Source organism: Bipolaris victoriae (genome assembly GCF_000527765.1).
Source record: "Bipolaris victoriae FI3 unplaced genomic scaffold scaffold_1, whole genome shotgun sequence".
NCBI classification, from domain to species: domain Eukaryota; kingdom Fungi; phylum Ascomycota; class Dothideomycetes; order Pleosporales; family Pleosporaceae; genus Bipolaris; species Bipolaris victoriae.
In genome coordinates this window covers 475724-498798 of record NW_014575391.1, presented here as the reverse complement: position 1 = coordinate 498798, position 23075 = coordinate 475724, and the positions used below count along the sequence as shown (strand labels likewise).

Here is a 23075-nt window from a genome sequence, read left to right as displayed (position 1 = left end):
ATGTTTGTTGGCTTGACAAGCGAGGTAAGTGGGCAAGTGACTGTATATGATTGACGCAAACATATTAGGGTGATAGATGATGTAATGGTCTTGGAAAGTCACGTTGTTTACAACCTCGTAGACACGCATCCTGAAACATGTAAGTGGGTTATGACACAGCTAGAATATATATTCTAATTGTAGCTATGGAACGTAAATCATGGGGTAGTTCAGACCCATTATCACAGCTTAGCTTTCTCATCCAACAACGGTATACCAACAGCCGCTTCCAACTCCATCACCGCCTCCCTTGTCTTGCCCAAATTGACCTTGATAGTCCTTAGTCCCGTCTTCTTCGCAAACTTGAGATTGATTCCAATATCATCCAAGAAGAGCGTATCACCCGCCGTCACTTCTCCCATGCCCTTCTTCTTTGCAATCTTATCCATCTCCCTTACCGCCAGCTTATATGCCTCGGGATCGGGTTTTCGTACACCAACGGCAGCCGAACCGAGGAAGACGTCGAAAAATGAGGTGATGTCTACGGAATCATTTGCGTAAGGATTCGGCGGCGGCGCATGTACGATTTCCTTTGTGAAAAGGGCGCCTTCATCGTCCAGAATGCCAGTAGGAAACGTGACGTTGTTACTGAAAGCGCCAAGTACGAATCTCCCGCTCTCGCCCAGCTTGCGCAGCGCAGGGTACATGTATGGATCCGGTGTGCGACTGATCTTCATCATGCGCCAGAACAGCCTCTTGGCATCAATGTTGGGCACTGCCGGTGTTCCTCCAGCAACAGCCTGACCACCCCCTACGCTTTGTTTTTTTGCCAGCTTTTGCAGATATTCCGACCATACTTCGGGGCGCGAAAGTTGCTGCTTAAACGATGCGAACCAGGCGTCATTGAGTTCGACTTCGCCCCGTTCAATCAGCTGCCATGCACCAGTGTCGTGGGGTCCTTTTTGAATCGCATAGTTGATATAGCCGACTGGGATCTTGTTCTCGATTTCATAGTCGAGGATCGCTTGGAAGGGGCTGACAACCTATGTCAAGTAGAGAAGTTAGCATATATGTTTGTTGTTAATGAGAATGATTGTTGGCCACGTACGACTACACCGCCAATGTCGAACAGGATAGCCTTTGGGGGTTTGGAAGGAGCCGACATGTTTGTGAAGGAAGTAACGAAATGTCAAGCCTGGTTATGACGACTTCATGGCGGTCTGAAATGCGCCATGGCTATTGTTAGAGGTTGTGGAGATCGAGGTACCTCGGCAACGGATAAGCTTCCCTGAATCGCGTTAAGCCTGTTGCCGCTAGCGCCGATTGTGGAGTGCAGCTGCAACTAAACACTCCGGAGCCGGCTCCACAGACTATATACATACTAATAACTGTAGATGTATGTGGAGCTATGACGTGATATGCTTCGGTACCTGGGAGAACTCAATACGGCTGCATGGTTCACGATGCCGTAAGCCTCATGTCGGCATGAGGAACCATAATAACAATGTAATGTGGGTAAGGATGAGACAAGAATACCGTTTCTTGTCTGAATGCCCAAGTGAGCTTTGATCAACTGGAAAGCGAAAAAACAAAATTCCAAGAACCGTCTGACACATGATCTGCAAGACATATTCGTGAAGACAACCCTCTCCACCCAAGACACAAACCCCATCAGCTCAATTTATTTCCTCAATAGCCGCAACAACGTCACTGTTCCCTTGCACCGATCTTTGGCCTACCCAACACTTTCCCAAGTGATTTGCTTAAAGCTCTACGGAGGCTTTTGGATGCACGTGCATCTGGCTCGTTCCGGAGACATTGCTTATGCCGCTCATACATGTCGACGACCCGTGCAGCGCCCCTATCGTGATACCGAAACAACTCTGTTTCAATGAATAGGGCGATATATCCTCCAGCAGGCTGCATGTTCAAGATGTCGAATTTGACAATGTTGTGCAAGACAGCATCGATCCAGTCAGGTGATTCAAAGGCCCAGATGCTTTGCACGTCAATCTCATTGACTGGCTCATTCTGCAAGCGGTATTTAATGTTTTCACAAAGTGCTTTGGCCTCTGTAGTGTCGATACGCGTTAAAATGCGGTAGGTCTCGACATCGTCACTGATGGTTCTATTTACCGAGACTGTGTCGGCCTTAGATGTGCGATTCCCCATATGTGGGATCTTAACTAGGTTACGTAAATGGAATTTTATTTCTATGGAGGATGAATCCTTGTGGGATTCAGTTAAGCAGAGAGGTTCAGAGGTCAGAGTTGCGTCTCTTGAGTAGAGGAAGGAAGATGCCTGCTGGGAGAAACACTTTTATACAAATTGAAGAGGCTCGACATTGTGAAGAAAAGCGCACAATGTCAGTCCAGACATGTCATGTCTGATGATTACACCAATGAAAGTGTTTTATCTCTCCGCGGAAGATGGCAAGTGGGTGTTTTCTGAAACAAGTCGACAGAGACTTGGTACGGTCCTCGGTCCATTTTAAATGTCTTTCACTGTTGCTGTGGCATTCAATCTTTACATACAGATTTGGGGCATATGGAATCAATGATATATGTTCTCATCAGATGCCCAAGACTGCGAGATTTGATCTTTCAAAGTTCATTCGCAGCTAGAACTCTGGGCCCAATCAAGTTCCCCAAATCATCTCGTAGGCAAAAACCGTACGGCGAAGGAGTTCATCCTGCTAGAGTTAGTAATGTCTCGGAATTTATAAACTGACGGGACTTACCCCTGGATCTTCCTCGAACATGACCTTGTCCATTACCTTCTCAAACATCTTCTTTACGGTGAATCCAGCATTTCTGGCTAGATCAAAGAACGCCATGTCCTTTTCGTATAACCAAGGTCGGTAAGGAGAGAAGAAGACAAAGGCCCGAGAGGTGGATGACTTTTTCAGTGTCAACTCCACCGTCTTGATAAGCTTTTCATGTTCCGAGTGGTTGAAAAGAAGGTCAGCCAAGATCAAAACATCAAAACCTGAGTCATTATCAAGATGCTTCGTCAGATCTTTGATGGGTGCACCCCAAAGGTAGCCCTGCGCACTTGTCAGTGAAGTCTGTCAAACCTAATAGCGGCTACGAACCTCGGCCACAATACTTGGTGGCTTAGAGAGTAGCTCGCAGTGGTCTATGTTGTATCGCAAGTTATCGATTAGGTCGGCATCAGGGTAGTCAGTGACTACCGTCTGTGCAGCACCTTTGAGCGCACAAACGAGACTAGGAAGTCCCGCTCCGGCGCCTAACTCCAACACAGTCTTGTCTTTCACAAGTTCATCTGCATTTTCTTCCAGATATATTGAGATTGTCCGCCCCGCATTCCATAGGAAGTGGCCCTGATTATTTCAGTGAGTATACGTTGAAAGAGTGGGGCAGCCAGAAAATCTATAGTATGGACTGGCAGGCTGATGAAAAATCCAGGAGAACTATTGTTTAGAAACCGAGCATGGATAGAAGTTCCATGCTGTGTTTGGAACTATTACTGTATGAATGGGGTCTTACCCACAATGGATTGTGTCCCACGAGCCGGACAGTAAGATCTTTGCCGGAAAGCAGTTTGTGAGAGGCAAAAGTTGCCTGTTTTTCTGGCTGGTAGTAATCAGCGGGCTCCTGGAATAGGTCCAGCCCCTCATCTTCAGCGTCTGATGTCATGGTGAAAAGAACGACGTTACGAAGGGAATGTCTTGGCTCGTGATTGAAATTCGGGTAATCCAGAGCGATGAGCCACAGGCAAGGTCACGTGCTCCACTAGCCACCCCAGCCACACTAGCCATCCGAGCCACCATCTTGTCTACTTGATTGGGCAGCTTTCCAGAACACCATCGTCTGGACTAGCAGACGGCTTGTCGTCATGGGGTCAGGGCAGTTTCAAGCACATCGTATAATCTTTTCACCCCTAGCGAATCTCGCCTGTTGTTGCATCCAGTGTCACTCGGACTTTGGGTAAGTTTAGGGCGGCTCGAGTAGCGTGGAGGTGTTGGCGCCACGATGGGTGCGCACGCTGCCGCCCAAGTCGAGGGTAACAGCTACGCACTTGCCCATGGTGGTATCGCAGTGCTCAAGTGCAAAGACAGGCCAAAAATACCCACGGCACAGCGACTCCATATCCCCACGTCTCAGTCTAATACCCGGTAGCCGCGATATGGTTTCCGTGGTCCCACAAACCTTCACCGGCAAAGCGATCCTCTTCGTGCCACCTGGTCATTCATCGCCACTTGCACACGCGCCGTTGCAACCGGCTCTCTTCCTCTTTGTAGTCCACCAAACGGCTTGTTGGCCGGCATTGCTTCTCTCACATGTACGTACCTTCCCTATCTACCAGATGTGAAGCAACTAAAGCCTCTTAGTAAGAAACTTGCTCACGCTAAGGCACTAAACCCAATCCATCTTCTGGCGACCCTCCCATCCACACACTTCACCACAACCCTTTGAGCGCCAACCAGAGATCTCCCGCGCCTTGACGCCGTGGCTCTAGGACCTTCATCGATGCACCACGCGAGAAACTGACTGCTGTATCTGTTCTATGGCCTGACGGTCAGGTGCTATACGCCACAATCCACGCTGTATCTGAACAGGCCAGCCATTCCCGGACAACTTATGCTGGGTCATTTGCTTGTTAACGTGGGTTCTTACTGCTCTGCTTCCGTTGCTTTTCCTCGGTACATCTGGCCCCATTACATTGCTCCGCTCAACCCCGGCGTAGGCCGTGCGTACCGACCCGGCTTTCAACCGCTTCCTGCTCACAATCGCTACTGCTGCATGAAGCACTACCACACTCGCGTTTAGTGGCCGCTATCCGTCGGTAATTTCCAGGATTATCGACCCTCCAGCCATCTGGAACTGGACCCTTAACAGATCACACATGCCAGGTCAGATCTGGCATCCAATCTACTTCCTCACATCCGGACGGTCAAGCTGACCACAGTCGAGCCCGTTGGCTATTGCCCCCGTCGACAAGGGTCCCTTACGCAGGGTTCTTGGTTACATCCCGCGCCACACGCCACTGTACCCCTCTGTAACCCGCTCGCACGTGTGCGTGCGTGGTGGACGTTCGCTCTTCCAACCCACCAGCAACTTTGTTCTTTGATACCGGATCCACTGCGTTACTGGTCGTCACTTGCTGCAGACTGAGCAAATTTCCTCTGGAATCATTACAACCCCCGCACCATGTGGGCCGAAGTCAACGGAGAGCGTAAGAAGGTGGCCTGGTAAGTTTTCATATCTCGGGGAGCTTGCTATCGGTTTTTCCTCCTGAAAACTCTGACTGCATAATCTCTTGCATGCGTACAGCCTGCGCCAAAGATTCTCTGAATATGCAATATCCCACCTCTCAGGCACGCGGCGTACCCTTTGACCGCACTCCTTCACCGTGAAGAGATACTAACCTAATCCAGTGGCCCGTGCATCCGCGGTCATCGCTCCTCGAAATGCGACCACAGAGACCGAGTACTGGTTGAGGTTCGGAAGCCTGGTCGACCTTTGAGTAGCTGCCCGCATCCGACTGGTTCATGCAGCTGCGAGCGTGTTGTTATCAACTACACGATCCCCAAAACCTCACAATGCGCCTGTCCGTCCGAACGAGAGGCGCCCACAGCTACCATTGTTGGAAATAGTCGAATATCAAAGGGTAGACGAAAATCTACGGCCGTCACCCCCTTTTACCTAGACAAGGCTATCCGAGCCGGTCTAGACGCCGAAACCGACGCCTCTTCGAACACACAAACCCCTTCCGAGACAAGCGGTAGCAATGCCCCATCCCTACCATCAAGTGCAAGCTCAACTCCACGCCTACTGCCTGCTCAAAGTGAATCCATCTCGAGCTGTTGCAAGCCGAAGCTGGCGTTGGCGCCAGTTCAGACAGGAGGATGCTGTGGCAATAAACCCAATCCAGCTCCAGAGCCGCCAGTGCAGAAAAAGTCTTGTTGTTCTGGGCCATCCAAGCAAACACATACAAGTTGCCAGCCGAATAGTTACCAACATACCGGGCAATCATTTCAGTTCCCGCCTCAACCTCCAGGAATATTGCCACCACAGTATCAGATGTTCTCTCCTCAGGCAATGTCGCCCACTACACCAAACCCTTTTGGCCTTGGTACACCGATCTATAACCATGCGGCAGCGGCTTATCATCAAAACAACCCAGTACCAATGAGTCCAGGAGTGAACACGCCCATGTCACCGCATATGAACACTTCTTCGGTTGGCCAGCATGGTCCTGAACACAATTGCCACTGCGGTGAATCATGTAGCTGCTTCGGATGCGCCGCCCATCCGAACAATGCCACCATGATGGAGTATGTCAGGGTGATGGCTCACTTTCAGTACACTGGCGGTTTTGGAGGCATGGTCCCACCTCTTTATGATATGCCAACATACCCTCATCAACTAGGTTACGGAGCTGAAGCTGGTCACAGAATGAGTTACGACGCAATGTCACAAGGCATGACAACGCCTACCCCAACACAAATGAGCTTTCAGGCCGGTCTCAACTTGCCGGCAAAACACAGCCAATCCATGCCGATACCCGGAAACTGGCAACAGCCACTCAATACAGTACCCGACATGTCACAGGTTCCCTTTTTGAGAAATATTAACTATGCTGCTTCTACTGCTGGCGCCGAAAACCACATACCTTTGAAGACCGAGGAAGGAGCAGGTTCACCTGCTGCTGATAGCCCTAGCGACAGCAAAGATGAAGATACCCCCACTCTTTCGCCGTCATCATACTTTTGGAATGAGATGACTTTGCCAGGCTGCTCAGATGCCTCGGGAACTTGCCAATGTGGGGACGGATGCGCATGTGTAGGCTGTCTAACACATGGCGGCCATACTGGAGAGCAGCTTGAGGACATCTCGACCGCGGAACAAAACGCTTTTCCCAATTTTACCCCTGATCTTGGCCTCAACATGAACGATCCAACGGATTTCATGAACTTCCCAGTAGGCCCTAGTTCAACCATGTAATTGGGGATACGCGCGGTTTTACCGTTGGTATCGACACAAGTTAGTTCATGTAACTGGTCGCTCTGGAATACCAGACACTGCTATCCATAACACTCGAAACGCAGACGTCACCTTCTCCGTCTTCATGGATTCATACGCTTTAAGCAGTTTGTATCCTACTCCAAAAGTCCTTGAGACCGTCATAAGTCATTGGCAATGAAGTTGCCAACGATGGTACCCAACGGATTCAACAAAAAAAAAGTCTACTCTGGTCTTGCGCTTAGTCTAAAAGGCTTTGCCTACATGGAATCGAAGAACATCCAGACTGTAAGACAAAACACGGCATCGAGACTCGGCCCAACAATCCCTACTCCAACCTTATCTCGACTCCTTCATACTTACAATGCTTTGTTTGCTTCCTGTGTATGTTTGTATGTCACACAGTGTGGAGTGACTGCGGGTTGGTTTGTATACATACAGAAAAGAGCGTTGAACGCAAATATTGTTCTGCGGGTCGGAGGAACTTGTTTTTGAAACTGCATTGTTTGCTTTTTTTTAATCTTCATACCGATACGATACCCTGCGCGTTGGGCGCGAGACGTGGGAGGCCGACATGTTGCCATGATTATCCTTTTCAGAATACATGATTTATATCTTCAATCCAAAATCCAGACGTGTTCATCTACCTCTCTTACCTGCCAACAGTGATTTTACATGCAATACTTTTCATGCGCAAAACTCTTCATGCAATAGAAAGATAGGAGATGGCTAACTGATACCATTCACTATAGAAGAGGCATATCACCAAACCCTACCTCACTTACCACTAGCGATCGAAAGCCATCCATCTTTCTCGAATCCGAAATGATCCATTGCCAAATAACTCGTCATCCACTCTCATGCTAGTCCGAATAACGCCCTTGCAGAAGAAAAGAAATTTTGTACATGAACCTGATGAAAGAAAACATGTCTGGGAACCTACCTCAAAAGAGTCTCAAGTCCTCCAAAAGATCCCGTCAAAATAGTTCGTCACAGTCCCTTGCAACTTTCGACATGGCAGAAAGTATGGACCAGAAAGACATGAGCCAGATCGGTGACTAATGTAACAGTAGTAGAAAGAGGGAAAAAATGTTACAAGAAGATATGACACTCTGGCAAGCGTGTCAAGGAGAAGAAAGTGGCGGTGAGAAGGCTAGGTCGGTGCACGAGGCGACATTGGATGTCACTATCCTTCCGAAAGTACCACAGTAAGGTCTCCGTGCCTGATAGCAGCCTAGGATAGAGAGTTAGTTCCGTGCGGCGGACAATGAAGGTATGACCTACAGTGCAGCCACGATCTGGATCCTCCCAACACTGGTCACCCTCACACCATTGGTTGGTGGCGCTCTTGTACCTGCATGCCGAGACGACGCCATCTCCGACGAACGTGATATCGTACCCGAGCCGTTCCTGCTTGCACAGCTCATTTTGCTTCAAGCTAGAGAAACCCTGCTGAACAGGACCGTCGTCAAATGAAGTGCCGAAGACTGCTGGCGCCCAGTTGCCTTTACCTCCCATCTCCGTACCCCAAGTGCAGGCTTCGTCCTCAGGTACGCCTTGCTTGTTAACGTAGTACTGGGCCGAGGTCCTCTTGCCCTGCCAGAAGAAGTACGTCTGCTGGTCGGGGTTGGCAAGAAAACCGGTCTGACCTGGTCCAACAGTAACGGGAAAGGTCATGGATTCAGTACCTATTCATGTCAGAATCAACCATCCCCCGTATCAAGAATACTAACCTGGATAGTCAGTGCGACAGAATGATACAGTCTGCGATAGGTTGTTCTGCACCTTTACACCCATCTTCTTGGAGCCTGGGACGCATAACGTATCGGCAATCTTACCATCAGCCATTTCCAGGTAGCCATCTTTGTTGCAGTACAGGCCACCCACAGTCTGGCCGTGTCTTCCTTGAGTGGATGGGAAGGAAGCCTTGAGGTATGGGTTTGGGCATCCATACGAACAGTACCTCCCTGGTTTGCAGCAAGTACCGTCCGAACACGAGCCCTTGACAACGGTCATAATGTCATCGAAACCACCAGATCCTACATATTGTGGGTCCTGTATGCCGGACCATCCACCTAAGCCTTCATGGTCGATGGGTAATGCGCCATACCCGTGGGGAAACTCGGTGCAAGCGATCTCACCGTTCGGGAATACCTTATCGCATTCAGCACAATGCCCATCTTTGTCGACCAAGTCAATCCAAGGGTTCGATGGAGTATCTGGCTGCTGTAAGACTGGAGTATCTGGAGGAGTGACACCGTCTGGTGGTGCCTCAGTTGCAGGCTCTTCCGGCTTAGCCTGGGGATTGTTGATGGGCTCTTCGGGATGGTCGTCAACAGGCTCTTCGGGGTGATCTTCGTCTGGCTCGACTTCTACAACTTCTTCGATTGCCGTACCAGGACCGATCTCCGTAGCCTGCCCTTCGCAGTCAGGGGTTGGCGGCGAAGTAGGCAGTGCGACATGTGGATCGGTTGTTGATGACAAGATGTTGCCCGGCCCCCACATCAAAGTGCCATTGGCGATACCTTCACGAACCTCATCTTCAGAAATGGCATGGTCATCGAGCCAGTACACGATCTGCGTCTCGGTCGCGGCCGGGGCATAGACAATGTCGCGTTTGACCGCGTTTTGAGAATAGGCCCGTTGGTGCAAGTGATGCGGTTTAGCTGACGTGACTGCAGCGAGCGCGGTAGCAGTAACGATGTACTGAATCTTCATCTTTCAGTCTCGTTTTGGTGTAATGGTTTTGCGACAAATGGCTGATTAATCCAGCAATTGGAGGTCAGTTTTGCAATGAAGTTGGGCAGTGTGGTATAGCGAACCTGTTCTGTCCCTCGAAAGAAGCACTTCAAGTCAGCGCTCAAATCTCGCGGTATTTAAAGCAATGTTTGCTCGCTTTGGTCTTGCTTGGGTCCGCGTGTGGGGCGTCGAAGTATGCTGATAGTGTTTAATGAGTGGAATGGAGATGGAGCTCCAGGTGTAGGCACAAAATAATGGCTGTGACGGAGGGAACGACTGAACTGAGTGTGAATGATGATTTGTGAGCAGGATTTGTAGAGCGTCTCATACAGGGAGGTAGGGGACAAACGCAGTTTGTTTGTATGCCTGTGCCAAGACACGCCTTCGCTAGTGGACTACTCTGTTTGTATAGGAGGAAGGAAGGAAGCAAGCGGCGCACAATAGATGGCTATTACCCCTCTCAATCAATTGGCAGTTGCCTATTTGAAGATTGGAAAGGAGCAGCGGGCTTAAGAGGCCCATAGTCACCTCTCAAGCAGGTGAAAAAGAAGTGACTGCGATTGTAGAAACAAGTGGGACGGAATGAAGGACGAGTAAAAGAAATTGACTCTCGTCTGTATATGTCTCTTCATACGTCTATTCAGGCGTATGGCTTCAATTTATCTACTGCATTTCCAGTCTGTCAGACTGTGCGACTGTCAAGTATACAGTTCTTGGCTGTAAAACCATGGTTGCATAGCTTCAGGACCAAGCATCAGCCTGTCGCGTAGTGAGAGATAAGAAACCCGCCAAATTAAATTATTTCATAGGACAAAAGTTAGTTTCCATGTGGGTTAGTCTTACGTGGATAATTTGTGCAACACTGCCCCTGAGCTAGCTCATGTCCAACCACATGCCCACATATTCCACGAGCGTGGATTGTCGCACCAGCAACCGTCATAGTCAGACTATTCTGCTTGTTTCTTGACGTCATATTAGCAAGATTTCTTCTCAAAATTGTATTTGTAATCTTCATTTTGCATAGCGGGTGTGAATGTAGGCAGCCTAACGCTATTCTATCACCACCATGTGCATGCGTCTTGTTGGTATAGAGAATAGTAGAGGGCAGTCAGACACGATATTCAGCACCAACTGTGAACCATAAGATATAATGACCTTTCTCCACCCTCACATGTGTTGCAAAGAACGTGGTATTGCGCGACTCAGTGCATGTGCACCCAGTTCGATCATACCTCTTTCAGCCAGCACGCCAACCGGTCAATTGAGCAGACCAACCCAAGTTGACCCACGACGAAACTGTATACTGAATCAAACTACGTGGCGAAAGGACTACCAGGTACTCCTTGAAGCCAATGTGCCGCAAACCTCATACTTTCATGTAGCCCTGTTGTCATGTTTTGCAAAGCCTTGGCATATACCGTGTTAGGTGGTTGCAAGTGATAAGATGCCACGTTATCGGATACAGCATAACACAATCAAATGTGATGACGCTCATGATAAGGAAATGCAGAAAGGTGGATGGTGGATCCAGGCGTGGAATTGGAGTTGATTATGCAGGCATTTCTACAATGGACATTGAAGTAACAGGAGGTATTTGCGACCATGCCTGTTCTCACGCAGGCCTGGTGTAACACAGCCAACTTCCATTCCGAAGTGGCTCCTCTGCAATCCATGTACTAGGAACAGTAGTAGTGGCCGATAAGATTCAGTCCTCGAATAATGATAGTTTTTAAAACTATGTACAGAATATCAAGCCATATTGGCGACAAAGAGCGCCCTTTTGTTTGCCATCTTGACCCTAATGATACAATGAGCCAGCTGCCCTATCAGAAAGTGCCCATCTCTCGGACTGATACAAGGCGAGTGGCCTAAACTAGATGAATGTAATTCGCGGGAACACTGCGTACGACACCATCTTTTTCTACATCTGCCCACCCGTCGCCAGCGTCCATATTAATGAGCACGAAGCGGTCTCCTTCTGCCATGGAATGCTCCACGTCGGTTTGCGCAGTGTAATCATATAGTGCTTCGACGTATTTGAGCTTCTTTGCGCCACGTTTTGGCGCTACAGCTGGGCCCTTCTTCTTAACGGGAGCGGCCGAGTTCAAATTTGATGTCGACGCAGAAGATGCAGAGTATGTCGAGTCTGGGCGCGCTGATGAGAATGTAGAGGCTGTAGTGGGTGGAGTTGCTGCTATTATCTCCACATACGCTGCAGGAACGAGGCCTTCTTTGAAGCCAGCGCGAACCTTGATCCATCCAGATCCATCTGGTAATAATATATCAGTAACTTGAACTTAAGTGAGAATCACAATAGACATACCATCAGGTTCTAGTATAGTGACATCAGTACCCTCAGACACGGTCACCTCGCCATCGCCGTTTTCTTGGTAAGCATACAGCATTCTGCCCTTTGGTTCAGCAGATTTTGATGTGGGAGTCGGAATATCGTCGTCAGCCTTGATGTATTGGGCAGGTGGGGGTGCGACTATCCGGTTCCTCCTAGGACCTGGGGCTGGCGCTGGTGCTTTCTTTTCTGGAGGCGGGGGGGTTTCTTCGACGGTCGGCGACATGGCTCCTCCGGCTATCGATCGCTGTGCGGTTGCTGAGTAGCCAGAGCTCAGCGTGTTCATCGAGTTCACTGTATCGCTCCTTCCTAGTCGCGGCATTTCTGCACCCAAGCTCGTTGCGGTACCGTTCGTTGCGGTTACAGTGTGCGCAGCCTTCTGTCGTTCATCCTTCAGTTTCTTCTTCGCTTCTTTGGTCTGTTCTCCAGGGCAGTCTGCAGGGACCTTCATCTCGCACTTGCTATGGCATGTGTAACCACAGTCTTTACAATCGAAGCCTTTTGCAGATAGACCCCATATCCGATCCCCGCAGAGGTCGCAATTTGTAGGTATCTTGAATGTTTGAGATTTGAAGTTGTGGTTTCTTGCGCCAATGCTAAGATCACCCACAACGGAAGTAATTGTAGAAACTTCGACTTCGGCGCTGACTTTCTGGCGCTCGACTTCATGCATCGCTTCCTGTATCGCAAAGATGGCGCGAACAATTTCCACCTCGTCCCTCTTATCCTTTCCTTCTCTTACTTTTTGTCGTACCGCTTTAGCATTCTCTACCTCCTTGCGCTTTTTCTCGAGCTCCCGTTTATGCTCTCCCAATGAAGACTTTGACTTTGTAAGTACGTTGCGCAAGAACACGGTCGCGGACTCGTCGACGGCGATATTGGCATCGTCCAACCACACAGGACTGGGCTCAAATTGGAAATCGCCTGGCTCTTGCCATGGACCGGCATTGTGTCGCACAAACATCATAGAGTCAAGTAAGGGGTTGTTGCGCGGAATCTCGCCAGCCAGATGCTTCATATACTCCGTACTTCGGGTAAGCGTTTGAGTCTCGATCTCTGCGGCAAGCGACCATATAGTATTTAACTTGTGGACTCGTGTTTCGGAAAGATCTTGCAGGCTCTGCGATGGTCAACAGTGCCCCGAATTGTCCGTGAGGGTACTTACATCTAGTAGCTCAGGAACATACTCATGGTAGTACATCGCCTTTTGCTTGTTGGTCACATTAATGCTAATCAGATAAGTGTTCTGTGAGAGATCAGCAATCGAACACCAAAACTTGGTGCGCGTCACCTACTTTGACATTGCGCATTTCGACTTGCTGTTGCTCAAATGCATTACGAGCCTTTGCTTTGCCATGGTCGAACGCAGTGTCAACTTTCTTGCGCCGACTCTCGACCTCCTGGCAGACGCTGTCATATTTGCCCTTTTGTTTGCGCAACTCCGCGTATTGGTTGTCCCTTTCTTTTTCCAATTTGGCTGCGTAGTCTCCGTGAAGTTTGCGCAATTCTTCGGTCCTCGTTCCAAGGACCTTGAGGGGGTCAGCCAGTTGTGTAATGAGGGCGCCGGCGAATTGTTCATGTTCGGCTGCGCGAGATTCGAGAGTGCTCAACTGGACTCCCCATGTGGTCATGGAAGCGCTGGAAGCTGTCGTTAGTTGACCTCATGCCATGGCAGCGGAAGCCGTACCTTTCCAGAGAGCCGGGAGTGACCGTGGGGTTGTCGCCGACACTCAAGCTGCTCTGCTTCTTTGCCTTCTTTTCGTAGTACTTTTTGGCTAATGCGCTCAGCTTCGCCGAATACTCCTTCTCTATGGCGCTTCGTTCGCGGTAGAATTGCTGAATGTCATCTAGCCAGGAGATACCGCCGGAGACCTGGAGCCTCTCACGTTAGCGGCAGGAGCGCAAACCTCACAGCGCGCACAGTTCATGAACGCGCAGGGCGGACATAATAGGGTGCAGGTAACATACCCAAGCGTTTACATTCTTGAAGCCATCCTGGGGTTCTCAGTTAACACATGTTCGGTGGTGTGGCACAGTCGCGTTCGCATACCTTGAGTTCAGCGCCGAACTGGGGCGCAATATCAACATCCATGATTCGTGGAAAGCTATGGGTCGAACGCTGCAAGGGTGGAGATGGGCACCCCAGACATAGAGGGTGAAGAACTTCCGGGGCAAAGACAGCGAGGGTTACGTGGAGTGTATGTATGTATGTATGTATGTATGTACAAGGAGCCTTGGGAATGGGATGCCCAAGAGTGGGGCAGGAGGCAGGAGGAGGCGGTGCTCGCGCCGGGCAGGGAAGGCCGGGATCTGATCCGATGACGTTGCTGCAGCAGTACGGTCTTGTGTTTGGTATATATCACTATTCTCTACTGTGAACAACACTTAGTGTGAGCCACACAAGTCTGGATACGCATAAAAAGGTGGGCGCTTTGCTTGGTCGCGACAAGATGCAGTATGCTCACAGGATACGTACATATGTACTTACGTACGCTGGGCCCTGTCCATGCAACGCGAGCGCGGGCGCTAAATCCGGCTAGCGCCATAGCCCCGCCAAAGGCTGCTCTCTGGAGCTCTCACAATTTCCAACGCGGTGCCCTGTACATACTCCAACAACAACAGCATATTCTTCCAGTCGCGCGTGTCCACCAACGCGACTATATATCTGTTGATCGAATTGCCTCCAAAACATAAAGAACACTGCCCATACTACAACAACACCGCCGAGACCACCAGGCCGCGAGATACTCAACTTCACCGCCCGCAACGCGAACTACAGTAGCCGCCAGCCATGTCGTCAGCAGAGGAGACACCTATCAAGCAAGATGCTGCTGCCGCAGAGACACCATCAGAATCAGTCGAGCAATCTCAGGTCGACGGCAGCGGCCCAGAGGGCAATGGCTCTGAACTGACCGACACCAAGTTCAATGTCGAGGTCAAGCTTGCCGACTTGCAGGCCGACCCGAACAACCCTCTGTTCTCGGTCAAGTCATTCGAAGACCTGCAACTGTAAGCTGGACGCTCTCGCCACCTGGACAAACTAACAAATGCAGCTCCGAGGCACTCCTCAAGGGCATCCGCAACATGAATTTCCGCAAACCGTCCAAAGTTCAAGAAAAGGCCTTGCCTCTACTTCTGTTGAACCCACCAACCAACATGATTGCACAATCTCAATCCGGAACTGGCAAGACCGCTGCCTTTTCACTCAACATCCTTTCCCGCATCGACCTCGCCAACCCCGAACCCCAGGCATTGGCGCTCGCGCCCAGTCGAGAGCTTGCTCGTCAGATTTTGGGTGTCATCACTCACATGGGACAGTTCATGGACGGTCTCAAGACCATGGCTGCCATTCCTGACCCGTCACGTAGAGGACAGCAGTTCAATGCGCAGGTCCTGGTCGGCACACCAGGAACAGTCCAGGACATGCTCAGGCGGCGGTTGATCAACTCCAAGTACATCAAGATCCTCGTCTTGGATGAGGCAGACAACATGCTAGACCAGCAGGGTCTAGGTGACCAATGTACCCGTGTCAAGGCACTGCTACCCAAGGATATTCAGACTGTCCTCTTCTCTGCTACCTTCCCGCCCAATGTCATCGCATATGCGAAGCGTTTCGCGCCCAACGCAAATACACTTACTCTAGCACACGAGGAGCTGACCATCGAAGGTATCAAGCAATTGTACATTGATATCGACAAGGACAATGACAAATACGCCACTCTACTCAAATTCTACGGCTTGATGACGCAAGCTTCGTCCATCATTTTCGTGCGTACACGAAAGACTGCCGAGGAGCTGGAGCAGCGCATGGTAGCCGAGGGCCACAAGGTCGCGCAACTGAGCGGTGCTCTAGAGGGTCCCGAGCGTGACCGTATCATTGACCAGTTCCGTTCTGGAGAGGCCAAGGTTCTCATCACCACCAACGTGCTCGCGCGTGGTATCGATGTACAGTCCGTCACCATGGTTATCAACTATGTAAGTCATAATTTCATTAACTTTGGCCCAAGTAACGGCACTAACAAGATCTCAGGATGTCCCGACCATGGCAAACGGCATTGATGCAGACCCCGAGACCTACCTCCACCGCATTGGTCGCACCGGTCGTTTCGGACGTGTCGGTGTTGCTTTGACCTTTGTACACGACAAGGCAAGCTGGCAGCAACTGCACGCGATTGCCTCATACTTCAGGACCGACCTACACCCCATCGACACATCGGACTGGGACGCTGTCGAAGATATGATTCAAACCGTCATCAAGTCCTCGCGAGCCGGAAAGACGACAGAAGAGATGACGGAGATGATTACCAAGGGATCATAAAATGTTTTGAGCATGAAAAATTTATGACATCAGAGGACTGGATTGCAGGTGCTTGTGGGATATATGCGTTCGATCTACAGGACTGATGTGGATCTGTATCTGTAAGAGACGGCATTTTGCGGTGAATGCATATGTGAGGATTCCAAAGAAGAGGGAAAAAAGGAAAGGAATTACGTACGAGGCAAATGAATCAAAGATACCCAAACTTAAAGCAAGCAAGCGAGTTTACCGAGTCCTGTCTCCCTTTCCTTGATCGGCGTGGTCAAGTCTCGAATGCACCGGGCGCCGTGACCAAAATGACGACCAGACTGCTTCCTATCAGCGCGCCCGAAATGGCGCTAACTAGAATAATGCTGCCTCTCGAGGCAGGAAACTTGCCCCGTATAACATAATGTTGCGCCTCAAAGTACCTGTGAAACCCAATCAACAGCATCACGATACTTATCCCTATGAATGTCGCGCCAAGCGGCTTCCCCAGCTGCCGCATCTTGATCTGGTGCGACGATGGCGAGGAACGATCTGGCGAATCCGCCAGCGACGTGTTCAGCCGGAAGAGCTGCGTTATCGCTATACCGATGCTAGCAAAGGAGAGCGAAGTGCGGAGCCAGGCGAGAAATGTACGTTCTATATTTCCCAATATTATCACATGTCAGCGCGTTTGAACGGGTTGAAGATGTAATGGGAAGAAGAGAGGGAGCGTATTACCCAGTGCCAAATGATCCCTAGCTACACTCCCCTTGTTATCCAACTCTACGCTTCCGTATTTCTCCCAGAACCCTGCCCACCATCCTTTTTCCCGCCGCATGGTGGCTGCGGCTGCGGACTCTGCTGTTGTTGCTCTGGGGTCGGTGTGGACTCCATTTTCGGACTGTCGTGTGCCTCGTGTGCCGTTGGATACGTCGGAGCTGCTATCGCTTTTCTTGTGCTCTCGCGCGGGCTGCAGGTTCGATCCCCCTGTGCCTTCTTGCTCTGCGCCGGCTGCGGAGTCGCTGGTAGCGGACAGGCCGGAAGACTGGTGTGCGTTGTCGCGAGCGCGCATTTCGGGGGAAAGCGTGTTGTAATCTTTTATCGAGCTGGGTTTGCTAGACGGGAGTATAGGCGATGTCTCTGTTGGTGCTATGGGTTGTGATGACGTTTGTGTATCTGCGCGTGACGAGTCTGGGATGCGTTTGCGTGGGCCTGAGATAGATGCCATTGTGGATCCGCAGGTAAAGCTGTGTATGCAATAGCGTATCCTTTTCTATTCTCTTAATCCAAGGGCAAAAAAAGGTTCGATATTACAGATGGATACGCGGGGAAGTGTGCAAGCACTGGGATATGTTGCGGCCGGCGGGATATTGACTTATTTGACGTGATAAGCAGCGGCATGTAGACATTCCTCGGGACTCGGGAAACGTCATTTAAGCACGGGAAGGCGACTTGGATGTTCCTGGCGCGCGTTGAAACAATCCCCGCGGGGAAAGAGATAAGGACTCGATATGGCCTACATGATGGAGCTGGAGGTGCATATGTAGGCTACTTGTTGAATTGGTCACATCAAAAGAACATATCGCCATTATCGCAGTGGTCAGCGAGTCTGTGGAGCTCATCCTGTGGGTCGCAATAGCTAGCCTATCGGGGGTGCACATTCTCCGCAACGAACCAACCAACGAGTTTGTTAGATGCCAACATCTGAGCGGCTTCCACGTACCATGCATGACCGTTTCTTTTGCTCCAAAAATCAAGTGTCCGATTGAATGAAAAAACTGTCATGTTGGTATTTCAAGTCTAAAAATTGCTAACTGGTATATTTCTTGCTCAGCAAGCCACCATACCTCCAAAACATTGTTGCCACAAATACGCGGCGGTAGGACTCATGATTGCAGTAATGTCTTCAAACCGCCCTTTCCAACGCCGCCCAATGACCACCGAAACGGAACAGCCCGCAAGAACTTCAAAATTTCGCCGTTGACCTTGTTACTCGTTGTAGTGGTACACCTAAAGTTACTGTTAGCATCGAGATTATCGTAAAGTATCGAGAAAGGGCACGTACAAGGTAGTTGGGCAGTCCATAACTCTCCCAGTTTAATCGGGCAGCCATCTTGGCAAAGCCCTCCGTCTCAATGAGATGGTAGAAGGAAAATGGCGGGAACATGGCACCGTCTCGGTGGACTTCGGCCTTGACTAGTAATGTGGCACCTCCTACACCGTCGAGCTTGACCTTTGCGTGAGGATCCGCCGACGGGTCGTACATCTTGGCCATCAGGCTACGGTAGGTTGGCATCTCTGCATAACCTTCGAGCAGGATGTCGTCCTTGCCCATCTTCTTGCCCAGTTCCTGTGCAGTGCTGCTGTCGATCCAATTGTTGAAATCGTATTCGCGAATGTCCATGGCCTTCTTTTCTTCGTTGTAGTATCTCTGGAAACAGTTGGGCACAATGATTGGCACGTTGTAATCGGCCAGATCCTGAATCAATGTGGGTGGAGTCTCAACAATGTCGCCATCCATCCATAGAACCCAAGAGGTCGTGGGACCCAACGTTGTGAATAAGAGCGAGTTTCGTGCCTTTGCCATGGCTGCTCTCCGCGCCTTTTGGTTCGCCATCTTGTGACGCTCGGTCTCGTCTTGTGATTGTAGGGGGGACTCGGTGTCCTGGCGGAGAATGGTGACGGCAGCGAATCGCTTCGATTTGGTACCCGATTGGGTCTTTGCTACCTGTGCCTGCAATGCAGTGTATGCAGCATTGCCCTCCTTTGTCTTTGGGATGATAAATCCAAGGGAGATGAGGTGGTGGGGATAGGTGAGTTTAAGGAGGTTGTCCCAATACTCCTGGTAGAACCGGGCCAATGGAGTGAGGATGAGAACTGCTTCTTCGTTCTCAGCAGGCGTGCGGGAATTGGTCACATTGTTCATGTAGTAATGTACAACTGGCGGCGCGACCTGAGGAGAATTGGCTTTCGACTTGCGAAAAGGTAATGATGGCGGAGATAGTGGGTTAGAGGCTACATCGCCGCTACCCCTGGACATGGAGGGGACATCGCTGCCGGAGAAGAAGAAGATAAAGAACCCAATGCAGAGGATACCAGCGAGGATTATGGTGATGGGATTCTGGCGTCGGAGCGAGCGTGACATGGTGGCTGGAGGAAACTAAAGAGTAAGGCGAACCGCGGCTGCCAGAGTGGAAAAGGGCCTACGGTTGGCGCATCAGAAGTTGGAGGCGGTAAGTGGTGGTCGTGGTGAGGGTAATTGGGCGCAAGGAGGTGCGCGAGACGTGGCCTAGCCGGCGCTCGGAGAAAGTTTTGGCGGCTTGCACAGCCACAAGGTGTGCACTGGAGGCCGGGCTGCGTGTAGAATTGAGGGGGGTTAAGGATGAGGGCACGGTGGGAGGAGAGTGCAAGAGTGGTCGTGGACAGATTAATTCCAGGAGGAATCTCCGCATTGTCGGGGCCATACCCCGTCGCGAATGTCGCGGCGCTGCTTACGTACGCACCCTAGCGTCGAGGCGTCATGGATGCCCGCATGTTCAACACCACTTTCGTCCCGCGCCGCCGTCAATTGACCCTCGACAAATGCCTCTGCTGGTTGCCCGACAATGGCCAGTTTTGACGCGTGCTTCTGCTGTTCTGCGCAGTCGGCGCTCTCCACTGCGCTCTTACACTGTTTCTCCATCAACCACCGACCTCAATGAAGCAGCCAAACGAAGGACCATACATGGTGGCATAATCATTCCGGACTCTGTCCACGCCCATGTGAGAAGTCCGCACCTCAATCGAATGCCGCGTGCTTACGACTTCATAGCCCCATGATCTGTTCAATTCCATCAAGCCACTGCCAACTGTCGTTGCCCACAAGAAGTCTTTCGCCGTCTTCTTTGTTACCCCCTCCTACGCACATTTCCTACTCGATCATGATGCTTTTCTTCGTAGCGCCCTTGTACGAATCTACAAAAAGGCAACTGAGGCACCACATGTTGACATACGTGCGCTTTGTGCTGTCGTAGATAAGCTGCCGGTTCCACACCCATCGAATGGCAGTACCTTGGACTCTCAGCTATCACGGCGCAAAGTGGACACGCCCGTTGCGGGAACAGGTTTTGAAGGGATAGCCTATGTTTCTCTCCCATCCAGTGCTTCTATCGAATCCAATGAGTCCTCCCTCCCATCGGAGCAAGGTACAATCGACTTCATCACCTCGAGTCGTGTACTTAACGATGACATTTGTCTTGACACATTGCGGCTACCCCTTGCCAACACTGTATTTCAAACAGGAATGCCGACAACCATGATCAGTTCAAGATGGGAGAAAAACAGCACAAGTGGCGAATTGACCAAGGTCACACAGACAAGTCCTTCTCACCATGTCATTCGATTAGCTAGTGATGGTCCCACTCCGGACACCAAATCTGCTCTTAGCATCCCATTGCTTCCGCTTACTTTGCCTCGAGTTGTAGAGGGATGTATGGGTAACATCATTCGTCGTGTTGTCGACACTGATGGCAGTAGTATCCAGGCATCCTCGGAGCTTGAGAATGTGGTTCCTAGGTTCTTCTTGTCCAGGGGTCAACAGGTGCAAGCCACAGTTGCTTGGGCTTTGATCATACCCAAAGATCTGAAAGACAAAATCACGGAAAAGACTGAAAAACTTTTATCTAGCGTTCCGGTTGAAAATGAACCGACTTCAACTGGCCCAGACCAAGCTTGGGAACGTCTGTGGCGCAGCGAACCACCTGTCTGGAATACACTTGTATCCGAAGCCCTCTCGGAAGGGGCGCGTCTCCACCGTGTCTTAAGTGGAGGAGGTGGATGGGGAAAGAAAGCAGGTTTGCTATCGTTGGATCCCATGCCAGTCAATAAATCTTCTGGTCCAGGCACCCCAACCAGCATTGACAACCCAGGAAACTTTGAATCAACTCTTACACCAGTTGTGCAAGATGGTGACTCGATACAATTCTTCACCTTACCAAAGTCTGAACTTGCTCAAGAGGCTCGTGAGGCTGACAACTATGGGACGATCTCAACGCTGTCAAAGGTCAATAGGTCTTGGGGCTGGGAGCTAGGTACCATTCCTAGCACGATGGATTCTATTCCCGGAGAGTCCTGGCAGCACATGACGACGGAAAAGCATCGCTCTACTGTATTCCAGGGCACTTTCGGCGCCTTGACAGAAGGTGCCTTGACTATAATACGCCGCCGTGGGAAAGACGTGGGCGAGACTAGCTCAGTCTATACAACCAAGCTTGACGTCCCCTTTTCGCGCCTTTGGACCACCAGCCTGAATGATTCACATGCCGACTCCACGACATGTACAAACTTGGAACAGGACGGTAATGACAAGGACGTAGGTGAGCCTGCTTCGGGGTGATCTTTACTCGAGCATGTGTTCTGATTCTTAAGTAGCAAAATTCAACTCCAAATAAACTGAACTCTTTATCACCATGGAACTCTTTGAACTCTTATCCTCGTCACGCAGGAAATGTTTTGGTTAACTCACCTTCAAATGATCTGCGCAAAATTCAAATCCGACGTATCCTGACTGTCAACCGACCAGTGTCTATGTGCAAACTCTCCAGCTCTACAATAAACTCAAATACAAAATCCGAGAACGCAGCCGTGGATTTGGAGGTTTCAACCGGTAGCACTAAGTCATCCCATTCCGTACACCAAAGACCAGGACTGGAGGAGTCACGAAGAAAAGCGAGTGGATCATCTCCAAGTGCAAATACTCACCCATACTCTTCGCCCAGTTTTACAATATCAGAATTGGTACATGCCCTTGGTATTGCTGGTGTCAGTACGTTTGGACGACTCCGCTTTCGCACAGCAAAGCGCATACTATACGAACTTCGGAGGAGATTTGAGAGACAGAAACTTGAATATCAAGCGGTAATGTCAGTCTGCCGGAAGCAAGGCTCCTGGAGGGCGCACGAAAGTGGCAGAATCAGTAAAGTCGTCACTGGCAAGAAAAACTTTACGGGAAAAGCTACTACGCACATAAGAAAGCAGAAAGGGGAGAAACCTAAATCCAAGGCAAAAAAGTCGAAAGAACCCTTAATCCGCAAATTAACCATCTCAACCGAGCGCGATCCCGAAGCACTCAGCAAAACATCCCGCATCCTAGCCTTCCAAACCGCCTGTCTAGCAGAAGAAGCCGGCGCCATCCTCACCAGCATCCAACCCCGTCGACTACGTACACAAACCAAGCCCCGACGCTCTCTATCCCGCGCTCGCCGCGCCCGTCGTCTGCACTTTCCACGTCACAGGAAATTCGGCACAAAAATCCGCTACCACAAGAGCAACGTCGGTGCAGATCCCACAGCAAGAAAACCCCTTTCTAAGCGCAAGCCCTCGCCCAAGCAACGCAAACCCACGATCAGAAAACGTACTTCACGGCCCCGAGTAAGGCACGTACGCATCCCCATCCTCATCAAACGCCACGCATCTTTCTTCACAGGCACGATACGGTACCCGGATGGTGCGAGGGCGAAATTCAAACGTAGCTCGCTATCTCGATTGCGTGGCGAGGCTGCAAGGGGGAGGACCAGGGGCGCGGTGCTGAGACGGGTGCCGGTCGAGTGGCGGGCGACTGCTGCGGCGGTGGCGGTGAAACGGAGGGAGGAGGCGAGGCGGTTGGCGGCTACGGTGGAGGGGTGGCTTGGTGGTGGAGATGAAGGTAAGAAGTGAGTGGTGTGGAACTAGGGTTTGGGTTGAATGTGTAATGTGGAGA

At 50.6% G+C, this 23075-nt stretch overlaps 11 protein-coding genes across 11 annotated transcripts; 4 read left to right on the top strand and 7 right to left on the bottom strand.

The window, feature by feature from the left end:
• Positions 1-221: 221 nt before the first annotated feature.
• COCVIDRAFT_11333 (hypothetical protein) lies at positions 222-1144 on the bottom strand (the record flags this gene model as incomplete). The annotated part of the gene is made up of 2 exons (XM_014706762.1): positions 222-1022; positions 1088-1144. The coding sequence occupies 2 exons, from the start codon at positions 1142-1144 to the stop codon at positions 222-224; spliced, it is 858 nt and encodes a 285-aa protein (XP_014562248.1).
• A 659-nt stretch (positions 1145-1803) lies between these two features.
• Positions 1804-2106, bottom strand: COCVIDRAFT_73313 (hypothetical protein; the record flags this gene model as incomplete). Its single annotated transcript, XM_014706945.1, has 1 exon — positions 1804-2106. A coding segment is annotated over one exon (303 nt), but the record flags the coding sequence as incomplete, so codon positions are not given.
• A 511-nt stretch (positions 2107-2617) lies between these two features.
• On the bottom strand, positions 2618-3638 carry COCVIDRAFT_21880 (hypothetical protein; the record flags this gene model as incomplete). Its single annotated transcript, XM_014706797.1, has 4 exons — positions 2618-2671; positions 2720-3025; positions 3074-3322; positions 3489-3638. 4 exons carry the CDS (start codon positions 3636-3638, stop codon positions 2618-2620), a joined length of 759 nt encoding a protein of 252 aa, XP_014562283.1.
• Positions 3639-5153: 1515 nt separating this feature from the next.
• COCVIDRAFT_84024 (hypothetical protein) lies at positions 5154-6950 on the top strand (the record flags this gene model as incomplete). Its single annotated transcript, XM_014706944.1, has 2 exons — positions 5154-5194; positions 5381-6950. 2 exons carry the CDS (start codon positions 5154-5156, stop codon positions 6948-6950), a joined length of 1611 nt encoding a protein of 536 aa, XP_014562430.1.
• A 1204-nt stretch (positions 6951-8154) lies between these two features.
• On the bottom strand, positions 8155-9686 carry COCVIDRAFT_21878 (glycoside hydrolase family 132 protein; the record flags this gene model as incomplete). The annotated part of the gene is made up of 3 exons (XM_014706796.1): positions 8155-8202; positions 8253-8656; positions 8702-9686. The coding sequence occupies 3 exons, from the start codon at positions 9684-9686 to the stop codon at positions 8155-8157; spliced, it is 1437 nt and encodes a 478-aa protein (XP_014562282.1).
• A 1889-nt stretch (positions 9687-11575) lies between these two features.
• Positions 11576-14146, bottom strand: COCVIDRAFT_11328 (hypothetical protein; the record flags this gene model as incomplete). Its single annotated transcript, XM_014706761.1, has 7 exons — positions 11576-11976; positions 12031-13174; positions 13220-13300; positions 13350-13692; positions 13742-13926; positions 14023-14049; positions 14105-14146. The coding sequence occupies 7 exons, from the start codon at positions 14144-14146 to the stop codon at positions 11576-11578; spliced, it is 2223 nt and encodes a 740-aa protein (XP_014562247.1).
• Positions 14147-14845: 699 nt separating this feature from the next.
• COCVIDRAFT_84075 (hypothetical protein) lies at positions 14846-16372 on the top strand (the record flags this gene model as incomplete). The annotated part of the gene is made up of 3 exons (XM_014706943.1): positions 14846-15063; positions 15108-16029; positions 16085-16372. The coding sequence occupies 3 exons, from the start codon at positions 14846-14848 to the stop codon at positions 16370-16372; spliced, it is 1428 nt and encodes a 475-aa protein (XP_014562429.1).
• A 262-nt stretch (positions 16373-16634) lies between these two features.
• COCVIDRAFT_32893 (hypothetical protein) lies at positions 16635-17411 on the bottom strand (the record flags this gene model as incomplete). The annotated part of the gene is made up of 2 exons (XM_014706942.1): positions 16635-16996; positions 17078-17411. 2 exons carry the CDS (start codon positions 17409-17411, stop codon positions 16635-16637), a joined length of 696 nt encoding a protein of 231 aa, XP_014562428.1.
• Positions 17412-18328: 917 nt separating this feature from the next.
• On the bottom strand, positions 18329-19484 carry COCVIDRAFT_84159 (glycosyltransferase family 62 protein; the record flags this gene model as incomplete). Its single annotated transcript, XM_014706941.1, has 2 exons — positions 18329-18349; positions 18405-19484. The coding sequence occupies 2 exons, from the start codon at positions 19482-19484 to the stop codon at positions 18329-18331; spliced, it is 1101 nt and encodes a 366-aa protein (XP_014562427.1).
• Positions 19485-19921: 437 nt separating this feature from the next.
• Positions 19922-21713, top strand: COCVIDRAFT_84423 (hypothetical protein; the record flags this gene model as incomplete). The annotated part of the gene is made up of 2 exons (XM_014706940.1): positions 19922-20101; positions 20151-21713. 2 exons carry the CDS (start codon positions 19922-19924, stop codon positions 21711-21713), a joined length of 1743 nt encoding a protein of 580 aa, XP_014562426.1.
• Positions 21714-21904: 191 nt separating this feature from the next.
• On the top strand, positions 21905-23032 carry COCVIDRAFT_32890 (hypothetical protein; the record flags this gene model as incomplete). The annotated part of the gene is made up of 1 exon (XM_014706939.1): positions 21905-23032. The coding sequence occupies one exon, from the start codon at positions 21905-21907 to the stop codon at positions 23030-23032; it is 1128 nt and encodes a 375-aa protein (XP_014562425.1).
• Positions 23033-23075: the final 43 nt, after the last annotated feature.